The following is a 12,476-nucleotide window of genomic DNA, read 5'->3' on the forward strand; positions in this document are numbered from 1 at the left end:
ATGCAGGCTGCATTGACCGCAGTGAAGGTCAGTATTTCTTATTTGAAAAGGCTAAATACACTATGCTGCATTAGATAGTACAGCATACTATACAGCAATGTTCAGAGAAAAATATCTGACCAGATCTTATCTGGTCAGATAAAAATATGACCAGATATTTTATGACCACAGGTCATGAACAACAGATCATGACCTGTGGTTGAATCATACTTTAGAAAAATGATCTGAAGAACACCATCAAGTCCACCTTTGAAAAAACCCGAAATGAAGGCATTACAGTGTCCTACTTCAATACGATTAAAAGGCAAGAGCACAACCAGGTCATTCATGGTTGAAAACACTTCAATACGACTGACTTCAAACAATTATGAAAAGAATGAGTTAAAATTCCTCCTCTGTGAGTTTGTAATCAGATATATTTTGCAGAATTTTGTTCTGCAGTGCACCTTTAAAAAAAAAAAGGCGTGTTGTGAAATTTGTTATCCATACACCGCTGTAGAGGAACTCGCTGTGCTACATTTTACATTTTGCTTTAGCTAAACACAGGAGGTAAATAAAAAGTCAAAGACACTGCAGTCGATCACAACTTAGACAAGAATGTCTGAGTGGTTTATTAGAATAAGAAAATTGACACAGAGCAAAGTCTCCATGCGGAGTGACAGGCAGGACATTGTGGTGGACGGTGAACAACTGCTGGAGTGAGTACGGTTTTCGTGTGCCTGTGTGTGTGTGCTGTGCAGCTGTCAGAGGGTGCATGCATGTGTTTGGTGTTCTGTGTGACAAGAGAGACGTTTGTTTGTGGACACGAGCGCACACACCTGCATGTACGGTACAAATTCACACATCGCTACTTCAGTACACACACACACACGGAGGCTGTGTTGTCATGCAGCTACTGCACTGAAATTACATGTAAGCATTTAGGTTATGTACACATAGCAGGGACATGTGTTGCCTTCTGATGACAGCCATCTCAAAGCTCCCACTGCCCCCAAACACCCCACCTTTGGGCTTACTAGAAGTGTGGGAGGTCAGCCACTGGTCAGGGCGACAGGATGACGGGGATCCTTCACAGTAGCAGAAGACTCCATATTAGTCTTTATAAGTTAAATTACTTCCTCTCTTCTTGTAGTTCATCACTTGATCAGGACACAACACTTCGGTGCTCACAGTACTGCTTCATAATAATAATAATAATAAAAATAATAATGATAGTCATCAGGTTGAGCTTCATTGTCATCACTGAAAAAAAATCGGCACAGCAGAGAATTGAAACATCACACAGAAGATTTAAATCAAATATTTACCACAAAAAATGTAAAAAAAAAAAAAATCAACAAATCATCAGTGCCGACTAAACACACCTACAAGTTCACAAAACCGCAAATGTCAATTGGAATCTTGCTTTTGTGCTTATTCCTGTCGCACGTTGGCTTGGATGGGAGCAGCTTGGATGGGAGCAGCTTGATGATGCGTCTTTCTTGAATTTAGTCCCCATCTCTGAACAACTTTTTGGACGCAGAGGAACATGCAGACGGGGGCGAGACGGCAGTTATCTGCTGAGGGCTCACATTGCAGGGCCACGTAGTGGAAAAACCCCAAACCCAACACACACAGCGGCACGGTGTGTTCAACAAGCGCAAAAACACAAGATAACAGCGTGCAAGTGGAAATTTATGTGAAACAGAGAAGCTTTTTCTTTTTCCTTGCAAAAGTATTCACACCAGTTGGGGATTTTCACATTTTGCGATTTTTCAACCACAAGCCAGAAATTTTAAGTATTAGACAAATCCATTGGTGCATGACTGTGAACTAAAAAAGAACATGACGCATGGTTTAAAAAAATCATCTGAAAGTTTGGATGTGCATTTGCAATCAGCTCCCTTTTGTCCCCTTTATCCTAATTCCCCCACATTAATTCAAATAGCTTTCAGAAGTTTTAATCTAAGTGAAAAATACAGATGTGCTGGAGTTTGGTTAAAAATGTTTAGAATAGTAAACAAGCAGCATAATTTAGACCAAATCTGGCCCGAAGCAAAAGAGGAAAATCTTTCACAAAAAAGTCCAGAATAAAAAATGTTATTCCACAGCTCTGTGTGGAGAAAGACTAGCACATATAAGCGTGAACCTATAGTCACCAAATATAAATAAAGACACCACCATGTTTCACTGGTGATTGCAGCGTCTTGCTGTGGAGATCTTTTTTTTTTTCCTATTTTGGAAGTAAGAAAGAAAGAAAGCAAGAAAGAAGGGAAAAAATCGGCAAACAACACATTTATGTAGATTCGCAGAACTAGAGGACTTGCAAGTAAAAAAAAAGAAACATACAGCTGTAGTTACAGTTGAAAATGTCAGTTGCAAAGATTTTCAAAAAGGATATATCCTTCACAATCCAGCCACAATTACGCACTACTTTGTCATGGTCTGTTAAGTAAAATACATTGAAGTCGGTACATTATGACAAATTGTCCTGAGGGTATGAATACTTATGCAAACCACTGTAGATGGGCGAAAAGAAAAAAAACTCCCAACTCAATCTGTGACGCCAAAGAAAAGCAATTTCTCACACGAGAACCTGGATAAACATGTAAAAGAACAAGCTTAGCATTTAGGATTTGACATGAATTAGATGAGGGTGGGGGCGCTGTGACAAAAAAAATTCTGTTTTTGAATCATTAAATTAACCTGCAGACCTTTAACAGTGAAAAAAACACAATGAAAACTCTGGCTTTTACTTAGTGGAGATAATACCAATAGGTTCCCAGCCAAAGGGGCTTAAAAACACAAAGAGCAGCTGCTGGAAGAGCAGGAAGAGGAATGGGAATTACGTGAAGTATATAAATGAGGGAGGATGAGGGCTTTAATAAACAGACTTGCCTGTATGAGATTATACCTGAATACTTTGGCTGCCTTGTAATGTTGAACTAAAGTAATCAAATTGTGCAGTCAGGAAGATAACATCATGAAGTGCTCTACCTTTATTTGAACCGGCCTGTGTCGGGCTCCAGTTTCATCTCTGATTTAATTCAATTACATTCCCCAATTTGTCAAACGGGGTACTTGTGCGTGTCTGCGTGTGCGTGTGGCTGGTGGTCTGTGAAGGGTCAGAAAGCGCTGGTTGAACGAGTAGCTCCCCCTCAGAGACAACCTGTCTGCAGCAATCTTTCTCAGGGGGCACATCAAGCCATTAGAGGGGCTTGGCGTGTACTTTGCCTCATCAAGCATGTTTAGTGAAACACCAGAAGAGATGCGGAGTGAGGACACGGCTGGGTGGGCACGCCGGGCCCAGATAAAGAGGCCACATTCGGAAACGTGCATATAAAGACCCAGAAATGGGGACACGGGATCAGGATGAGAGGCTGAGGTTTGCAGAGTGGAGCGGTCCTCGACACTAATGACCCGTTTCAGGGTCGAATGTGTAAAGCATACACTGCGCTAATGTAGCGAGGGAGTAATGCATTAAGATCACATTTGCCTGTCTGACCTCCTACGCTTGGTCTTGCTTTTATAAATCTTTTTAACTGGACTGCCTCATGTATTTTTTTTCCTACACACATTGTCATTGTATATCAAATGAAAATCTCTCAGCTCATGCCAGAGTACATTTTGAGAAAAGGTTTGCATTTGGACAGGTTGAAGAACCACACTTCACATCCTACAGCAGAAGCTGGACGTCTTCCCAAGCAGACTGTTGTTGCTGTCTGTGTTCTGGATAAATTAATGTATATTTCCTTCAGCATTCTTCACCATAGTTTCACACTGGCAGTACTGTTTCTGTAAGCCATTTCCAAGCTGTTTGCCTCACAGCAGTGCAATGCATGTTGCCTCACAAGGTCCAAGCCTCTTCTGCAGCAACATATTTTCTCTAAATTTTTCAAAGCTCTCACTGTAAGAAGCAGGTTAGCCTACCCTCTCTTAGAAAACTTATTTAGCCAGTTTGACAGTCTGCAAACTTCTTGGTCAGAGGGCTTTTATTTTGGTATAGTTTGAAATCGGTGACATTATTTTTGCCATTCACCAAACATGTGTTTACACTACTCATGACTTTCCTCACATAAAGCTGGTAAGTGTAATTGACAGAGAGTTTAACATTAGTCACCATTACGATGTCAGCAAACCCATTCCATTCTTGAGAACTGATTATTTCAGACAGTGTGGGAATCGGCCACACACATTTGTCATGTGATTTGTTATACAGGGAGTCTGAAAATGGCTGCTTATACATTTGCAGAGTCCTGTATCGCTCTATGAAGTACAGTTTATGCTTGATTTATTGACAGAGATGAGGATAAACTCCCATGTTTTGAGGACAACAGATTTATTTAAATAGAGAAAACAACAGACCAGCATAAAACAGCTTCAGGTTATTTAGAGTAGCAAGCATACACGGAATGTGTTTATCAGCGAGAAAGAGACTGATGCGTTTTTTGCTTCTGGTTGCCCTGATGCTGTGGTTTACATTTTAGTTGAAATATGAAGTGACAAGGGAAGTGGTGAAGGCGACCACCATCTTTTGGCCAGTACAGCAGATGGTTACTATGCAGACTGAAGAAAGGCTTTGAACAGACTGCTTGGGCATCACGATGTTTGATGGGTGCTGCTCCCCATTCGGATGCTTATCGGTTCTAAAAGGAAGACAATGTCTTATCAATATCCTGAAGGCAACAGAAATGCAGTTTTTGTTTTATTCAGTTTCTTAGTATATTTGAAATTCTAAATGAATGACTTGTGATCCATGGGTTTATTCCACACGTTTGTGAAAAGTGAAAGGTAAGCCAACAAGGCGAATTGTAAAACATTTTTAAAAAGATTTTTACTTTTTACTTGAGAAAGTAATGGTAGTATATTAGAAGAAATATTAACTTTTGCATACACAAGATAACACATGGCAATAAATTAGTTCCTAAAACAAACAATAACTCTTAAAAGGAAACAAAAGGTGTGATTTTATTTTCAGAAAGTAATAGGCTTTCTTTGCTCTTTGTGGACTGTGAGGGGCTTGTCATTTCACCCTTTGAAGAATGTCTATTTTTGTACTTTTTGTCATTTGATATCAAACGTTTTTAGATACAACTAAAAGTTATCATCCAAAGGAATCTTGATACCAGCCATGCATCAGTTTAAACCTGCTGCAGGACGTTTTACACAAATAATGGCTTCTGGCATGTGTAGTTACTGTGTAGTTATTATTGTTCTTCGATCTATAATGTCTCATTTCATTGCATAAAATGGCCTTGAAGAGAAATTAAAACCGCAACCAGTGGATAGTGTGATTTAAGATGTTCTGAAAATAAAACTGGAAAATTAAGTTATGTGAAATGTGAGCATTCTGTCATAACTATGCATTATTCATAAAAAAAAATAGTTTACTGCCAACAAAAATAAACTGATATGCCAATGGTTAATTACATGGGGGGAAACTGGTTTGCTTACATGAATGTAATTGAAAGAGGTTGAGACAAAATAAAAAAATGAAAATATTAAAAGTAGCATTTGGTGAGGAGGCAGAGTGACAAGACTGTCTCTGTCACCAGGTTTCTCATTAATAAAATGGTTTTGTCCTTCTGGATGTTACACCATGCTGTTATCTTCCTACATTTTAATTCCACTATAACTCAGCCTGGGGGTCCGGTGCTCTTTTGCTCAGTTCATTGAACCATCATATTGCCAAACAGCTGTGGATGAAAACATGATACATTTCCTAATTTACAGAAGAGTTTCAACATTTGGGTCAAATGTGCAATAAATCAGGGGGAACAACTGGTCCTGTACTGTGTTTCCAGAAAATGTTCATGACCTTTGAGATTCTTCACACCATGTCAAGACAAATTCTTCTGGATTTCTTCTGGATTTTATGACAAACACAAAGTAATGCAAAACTGTGAAGTGGAAGGAAGAGGATTTATGGCTTTCTCACGTGTTTGTATAAATAGGAGTGTTTTTATTCAACCCCCTTCATTCTGATGTCACTAAAGAAAATTCAGCTTAAGCATAGTCCATCTGTATGTAACTTTATTTTAGTTTGTAGTCTGCCATAAGCCAAGTAAAAGAACATGGCGTGCTTGGTGGAAAGCTAATGCTGAATGTCAATCTGATAGGACAGGGAAGCTGGCTGAAGCTAATGAGAATACCTCACAGGTTCCATCGGGAAAAAAATCCCCTAAACCTACAGCAAGAAATTTAATGAGATGCTTTGAGTTAGATTGGTCCAGTCAAAGTCCACTCCTTAATCCAAACGAGTAGAAAGATCTCCATCCAATCTGATTGGATTTGAGCAGCTTTCTAAAGAAGAATAGGAACAAAATGTTACATGAAAAGCTTGTAGGAACACAGTTCAAAGAATAACTGCAGCAAAAGGTGCTTCTAACACTTGTATTGAGTCAGGGGACTGAATCCAAATACACTTGAGAATTTTTATTTGAAAAACATTTTGAAAATGATGTAACATTTTTCTTCCACTTTACAGTAACACACTACTTGATATTGGTCTACAAAATAAAATCCCAAAATAAATACACAAATTTTGCTGCTGCAATGAAACTAAATGTGGGAAAGTTCAGAGGGCATAAATAATTTTGCAAGGCAGTGTGCATTATTGAGCTTTTTTGTTGTTGTTGTTTTTAGAGGCTTTGCCAGCCTCTAAGTTATGAACCATAAAACACATGTGGCCTTGTTATATTAACAATATCAATCATGTAAAGGAAAAGAGCCAACTTGTTCTATTTCAGCAGGATTTTAGGTCCAATCTGATGCTTTTTGCCTACATTTTGCAGCAGCATACACTGCTCCCACACAAACCAGTGACACTGTTAGTACCTATTTGTAAATGTAAGGCGGATGGGGTTGAAAACATAAGAAGGGTGGGGTGATCAAAGCTGTTTCTTGCACTCAATATGAACAACACAGTGATGTAAACAAGCCCTAAGAGACTTTCTCATACACAAGCTGACAGACACAAACGGAGCTAAATATCACCTTTTACTGAACCCTGACCCATATGGATTAAAGCTAAGCATATCTACATTTGAATCAAGAACGGATGAAAGCGGACAAAAAAACAAAACATAAAAACCCCCATAAAACATGAAAAGATCAGACAACAGAGTGAAAGAGAAACTCCACACCCAAGTGCGCGCATGACCATCTGTTTTCTTTATCCATCTTTTGTTGGGAGTCACACTGAAAGGAAAGAAAAGGGACGAAGCCACCAGGGATGACCATTGTGATGGTTAGCTGTGTCCTGACACTGACCCATGCTGCAGCTTCAGGCCCCAGGTCCTCCCCGCACTGCAGACTGAGTGATTTGCCAGGACCGGTGAGCCACAGGAGATGCCCAAACCTGACTGGATGGAGCTGAAGCTCTCCTCATTGCTATTCTGCTACGCTGTGGTGAGTCAGATCCCTGACTCTTAATTGTTATTTGTGGCCGGAGTTTCTTCCTGCGCCCGGGGCACAAAGAGGCTCAGTGTCGGCAGAAGAGACTGAATGGAGCTCCCGAGCGGCAGAGCCTCTCCGCCTCAGTCAGATCGCCAGACAGCTCGCATTCCCCTTCTTCAAATGCACCACGGATCCCAGGGAGGCCTCGCTTTGGGTCGGGTCAGAGAGACCCACGCATGTGGAGAGCCAGAAACCGTCCTTGTCTTTGTTGTAAAGACTAATTTTATAAAAAAATACTTAAATTAGATAGTCCTTTTCTTGTCATTGTCATTCATTTAACTAATTATTGCTTTCTCTTACGTCACCATGGCTCTGTACAGCCCTAACTAGCCATTGATCAGCTGCTTAAGCTTCTGATTGGTAATCACACTTAAAATCACACACAATAAAATCATTTCTGTATAAACAATATCACCAAATTCATTATATAGCCATACTTCACAGTTAAGACAGGACGCTGGTTGGGGTTGTTGTGGCCACACACACCCTTACATGATGTACGATTTCTGTCTTTTTCAAGGTCCTCTGGCAGAGCTTCAACAGATTTGTCTCATCTGAAATCCAAAGTAAAGCACATCGTTGTCTGCTGGATGCCACTGGCACAAGACAACAGAGACAAAAAAAATTCACCAAAAGAAGGTCCGTTCATGACACAGGAATGAACAAAGGGGGGCCTGTCACATTTGCCCTGGCGAGGAATATTTTTTTAATTTTTTTTATTATTTTAGTTATAAATCCTTCCGTTGTCCTTTCAAGAAAGTTCCTATTTCTTCTTGGCCCCACTCTTTACCTCCCTGTGAGACTTGTTGTGTCAGAGCTATGAACTGTGGGTGGCATGCCACAGGTTATGAACAGAGAAACTCAATGGTTTGAGAATTATCTCAACTTTCAACTCTTTTCTCTCTGCCTCTCTCTGCAGTTTGCTGAATGACGTCAGAACATTGAATGACAGTGAGAGAGGACAGAAAGGACAAGGTCGGATCAGGATGGCGAGTCTGAGGGGTGGAAATTTTCCAGTTTTCTGTTGCCAGGAATGTTTTATTTATTTATTTTTTTTCCAGAGAGCTCGCCATCAACGCTCATTTGACTTCACCTCATTGGCCACTGGGGGCATGCTCTCCCATGTTCTTGCCCAGAAGGTGGCTGAATTCAGCCAGCTCTCCCAGACCTCGAGATCCGTGCACGTCTGGCCTGATGAGGCCCTGGCGCTGGGCATAATAGGGCACACCGTTGTTGCTGTTGTAGTTGAGCACCTCGTGACTCCAGCGAGGTTCTCCGTAGTCCACATGTGGGGTGGGAGCAGAGACCACCCTACGTCGATCTGGCGAATCTTGTGGTGTGGCAGGGTAGATGTACTCTCCTGCTGAGTTCCTCAGGCTGCCGGTGGGACGGCTGCCTCCATGCTCCCCTCTTTGGGTGGCAAGGATGAGGTAACGCTGGCGATCAGAGTGTGGGGGCAGCACCACCTCGCCGGGGTCCTCTATCCGTACCAAACCCCCTCCTCCTCCGCCTCCGTGCAGGAACTTGGAGCTCAGGTAGATGACAGCGTTGCTGGGACACGGGTTTCCCACGGAGGTGAGGAAGGTCTGGCTCTGGTCCCAGTCGGTGTCTGGGAGGCGCATGACTCGTTTCTGCTGCAGCGGGGTCTGCTCAGGAGTGGGCAATAAACCTGGGTCAATCTCTCCTTTAGGCCAACCATTGGGCATCACGAACAGGTTATCTGGCTGAGAGCGCCGTCTCTCGCCTCCGCTGGTTCTGGTCACGCTCATCACTGAGCCGCTGCGACCCTGCCCCAGCATGGTCTGCTCTTTATCATTTTTGCGACGGGCGCCGTTGGCTCCAGAACTGCGGGAGTTCCTATGGCGGTGGCTCATGATCCAGCAGACAGTGAGACCAGAGAGGATGGCTCCTGTGGAGAAGGCTGAAACGGCAGACACCACCAGCAGGTTTACAGACACCAGGCCATCCGGCTCCTCGATGAAACTCTCCTGAAACAGTATTCCTGCAGAGAAAGATGCAACAACACACAGACAGAAGGGTCATCAGTCAACTAGTGGAACCATCTTAATGGCGTAAATATTTCCTGTATTAAACTTGTGGGAGTTAATGAATGGCCAACAAAAACAACTTACTTTCTCCCTTCCCTCTGTGGGTGGGAATGAGCATATGTTTTCCAGCCAAGGTAGCTCTGTTTAATTGCCTTCATTACATAAAGTGGATAGTGATTTTAATGGCTATAATAACTGTCTTCCTGATTGAGAATGGCTCTCAACCGTAACATGTTTTGCAACATTAGCTTTACAGGGAGAAGCCAAGTCTGGCAGTAATGGTGAGTAATAATCAAATGTTTTCATTTCATAAAATCTGCAATGTTTGCAGTAAACAACAGAGGTGAGGGCAACTACGTGTCAATTCATCTACAAAAATTCAGTAACGGAAAACTGCATCATCGTTCTATGACTGAATTACATTTAAATTGAAAAATTGACAAATTACTTTGGCACCCAATAGAAAATTTGAAAAAAACTTTGGAACAAAAGTAAACATACACTTATTGGCTCATACACAAGTCTAAATGACTTATGCGTTATCTGCACACTAATAGCAAAAATATTTATATAAAATGACCTGTTAAAGGAAGAGCTGCGTGAGTAATGAATCATCGAACGACATCTTTTTCTTTTTCTTTATTGTGGCCTCACAAACAACTATAAGTAGATTCATGAGGCACAGAATACTCAGCATCACCACTTCTTTGAGCAGCTGAGATGATTTCCTCAAAACATCAGCACAGTGCAAAGGGTATTAATTTCTAATGTCAAATGATGAAAAAATATTTTATTTAACTAAATCTTAAGAAAAAAGCTGATCAATGGGGATGAACCACGCCAAATTAGAGGCAATGACTTCATAGTCCCACTGATGAAGCACACATAAAAAAAAAAAATAATAAAAAAAACCTTTGTTGATGCATCATGAGATTGGTTATTTTTTTTGCACAAAGAAGAATTCAAAATAAATAAATAACAAAGACATTGCAAATGGCATAGCAAAAATAAGTTTCAAGAAAACGGCACAATAGTCAGAATGAAAGAACTTCAAAGTCCCAAAGGTGAAGTCCAGAAGTGGGAGAAAAATAATATGAAGGGATGAGGCTTCATGTGTGGAAAAATGTATCAAACCATTTGCAGATCACAACACAAACTGTCATGGATATGCAAAAGTATTCCCTGACCAGATTGTTTGAAATGAAGATGCTGAGAAAAACTGATTCAGCCAGAAGAATATAAACAGTACAGAAACAACAAATGTCTGCTTACAGCAATACTGCTGCATTAAGACAATTTACTAATACTGCAGTCACAGTTTGAATTACTTGGTATGTATAGGCAACATCTGAGAAATGCCCAGGATTAGAACATTTGTTATACAGTCACTGATGTTTTGTCCATTATTTTATCTTTAGCATTAAGTTTTTTTATTTTTTATTACAGGCTGGTGTTATCTACAGTAAATATGCAAACCCTTCTCTTTTAAATCACTGCACTGGAATAATAAATGTCTACTTTTCATGTCTTGAACATTTATCAGTGTGTTTATGGATGAAGGATATCACATGCGCAAATGAAAATATTCTATATCATCTTTATACAAGTACATTTAATGAACTCCCTCTCTGTGAAAACGCTTATGAATTATTGAAGACAAGACTACAGTGAGACCACAGCACAGTCTGCCATGGATCAATTAGAAAAATGCCAGAAGAAAAGTTGTTTTTTGGCTCCACAAGCTCCTGGGACCAACAGCGGTGAATACAATAAAATTGTGCCAAGCGAAGCAGATTGGAGAAAAGCAGATGAGGAAAAGAGGAATGAGTTACAAAGAGAAAAAAGAGAGATAAAGAGAGGGAGAAAGACAGAGAGTTGCCTAAAGCAAACTTGAGCATTTGGGGGCTTAGACAAACAGTAGTAATAGTTGTTAAATTACAGCAGCAATAGTGGCAGAGGCAAAGTGTCTCCACAAGGACAGGAAAATAAATCCTTTTTCACAGAAAATTAATGGATATCATTAATAAGAATTGGAAACCATTTACTCACTAACCCTATGCAGAAAAAGCCAAGGCAGAGAGAAGGAATGAAAGTATTTAAAAAAATAGTCATTCTATTTTTAAATAAACAAACATTTTTCTTTTTATGGTTTGATGAATTATTTTTTAATGGGGACTCGGGAAGTTGTTTGTGTAGAAGATCCTGCAGTGAGAGTTGGCCCGGTGGGTAATTAATGTGGCCTGTGGCTTTGTAATGTAAAGTGTTACTCTAGACGCGTCGGCATTAAGCTGAGGAATGGTAGATTAAACCCTGTGAAAAACCCTTAAACCACTGCGCCGCACCAGAGGTGATGTTGTACATGTTAAGCTGTTAATATGCACAAGAAAGAAACTAAGAATTAATGCCGATTGTATATGTTCTTGCCTGGACCCAGACCTGAGATTCTATAAGGAGCAATTACTGTGATGGGAAAAATACACAGCAGGTATAACAACAGGGTGTCGGAGGAAGTCACAATCTACAGAAGCAGATTGAAGAAATGTAAATGTTTCTCCCCCAAGTAATTTAGTGTAATTACCATGTCAGCACAACAACATACAGTAACCCTGCTTAGGATTCAAACCACAGCTGCATCCTGAGGGATTTGAGAGGACCTCTAATAACAGAAACACCAAGTAAGTACATGAAAATTATTTGGATTTAGAATTAAACTAAACATTTTAATCTAACTTAATTTCGCTAAAAATTACAGTTGCTTATGGAAAATAAAGATCATGAATCATAGTCTACAAGACTGCGAGGCAATTCTGATTCTGATTTCAACTAAAAACATTCATTTGTTTTTAGCTGAAAACAAATGAATGTTCTTGTGTAATGTGCACATATCAAAATAGCAAAGCCTATACTAAAACTCAAAAAGTGTGAAGGAAAAGCAAAAATGCTTCATTTGTAAGTGGCAAGTATCTTAGTTGACCAATGAAGAAACTTTTC

General features: G+C 40.3%; 1 protein-coding gene across 1 annotated transcript in view; it reads right to left on the bottom strand.

The window, feature by feature from the left end:
• Positions 1–576: 576 nt before the first annotated feature.
• Positions 577–12,476, bottom strand: part of sema6bb (sema domain, transmembrane domain (TM), and cytoplasmic domain, (semaphorin) 6Bb) — a 169,867-nt gene continuing 157,967 nt past the window's right edge. Inside the window, exon 17 of the mRNA XM_055047752.1 lies at positions 577–9,439. Within this exon, the coding sequence (XP_054903727.1) occupies positions 8,532–9,439 (908 nt within the window). The 3' untranslated portion in view covers positions 577–8,531. The remainder of the gene's footprint in view (positions 9,440–12,476) is intronic.

Source organism: Poeciliopsis prolifica, unplaced genomic scaffold, assembly GCF_027474105.1.
Source record: "Poeciliopsis prolifica strain line A6 unplaced genomic scaffold, Auburn_PproV2 SCAFFOLD002, whole genome shotgun sequence".
NCBI lineage: Eukaryota > Metazoa > Chordata > Actinopteri > Cyprinodontiformes > Poeciliidae > Poeciliopsis > Poeciliopsis prolifica.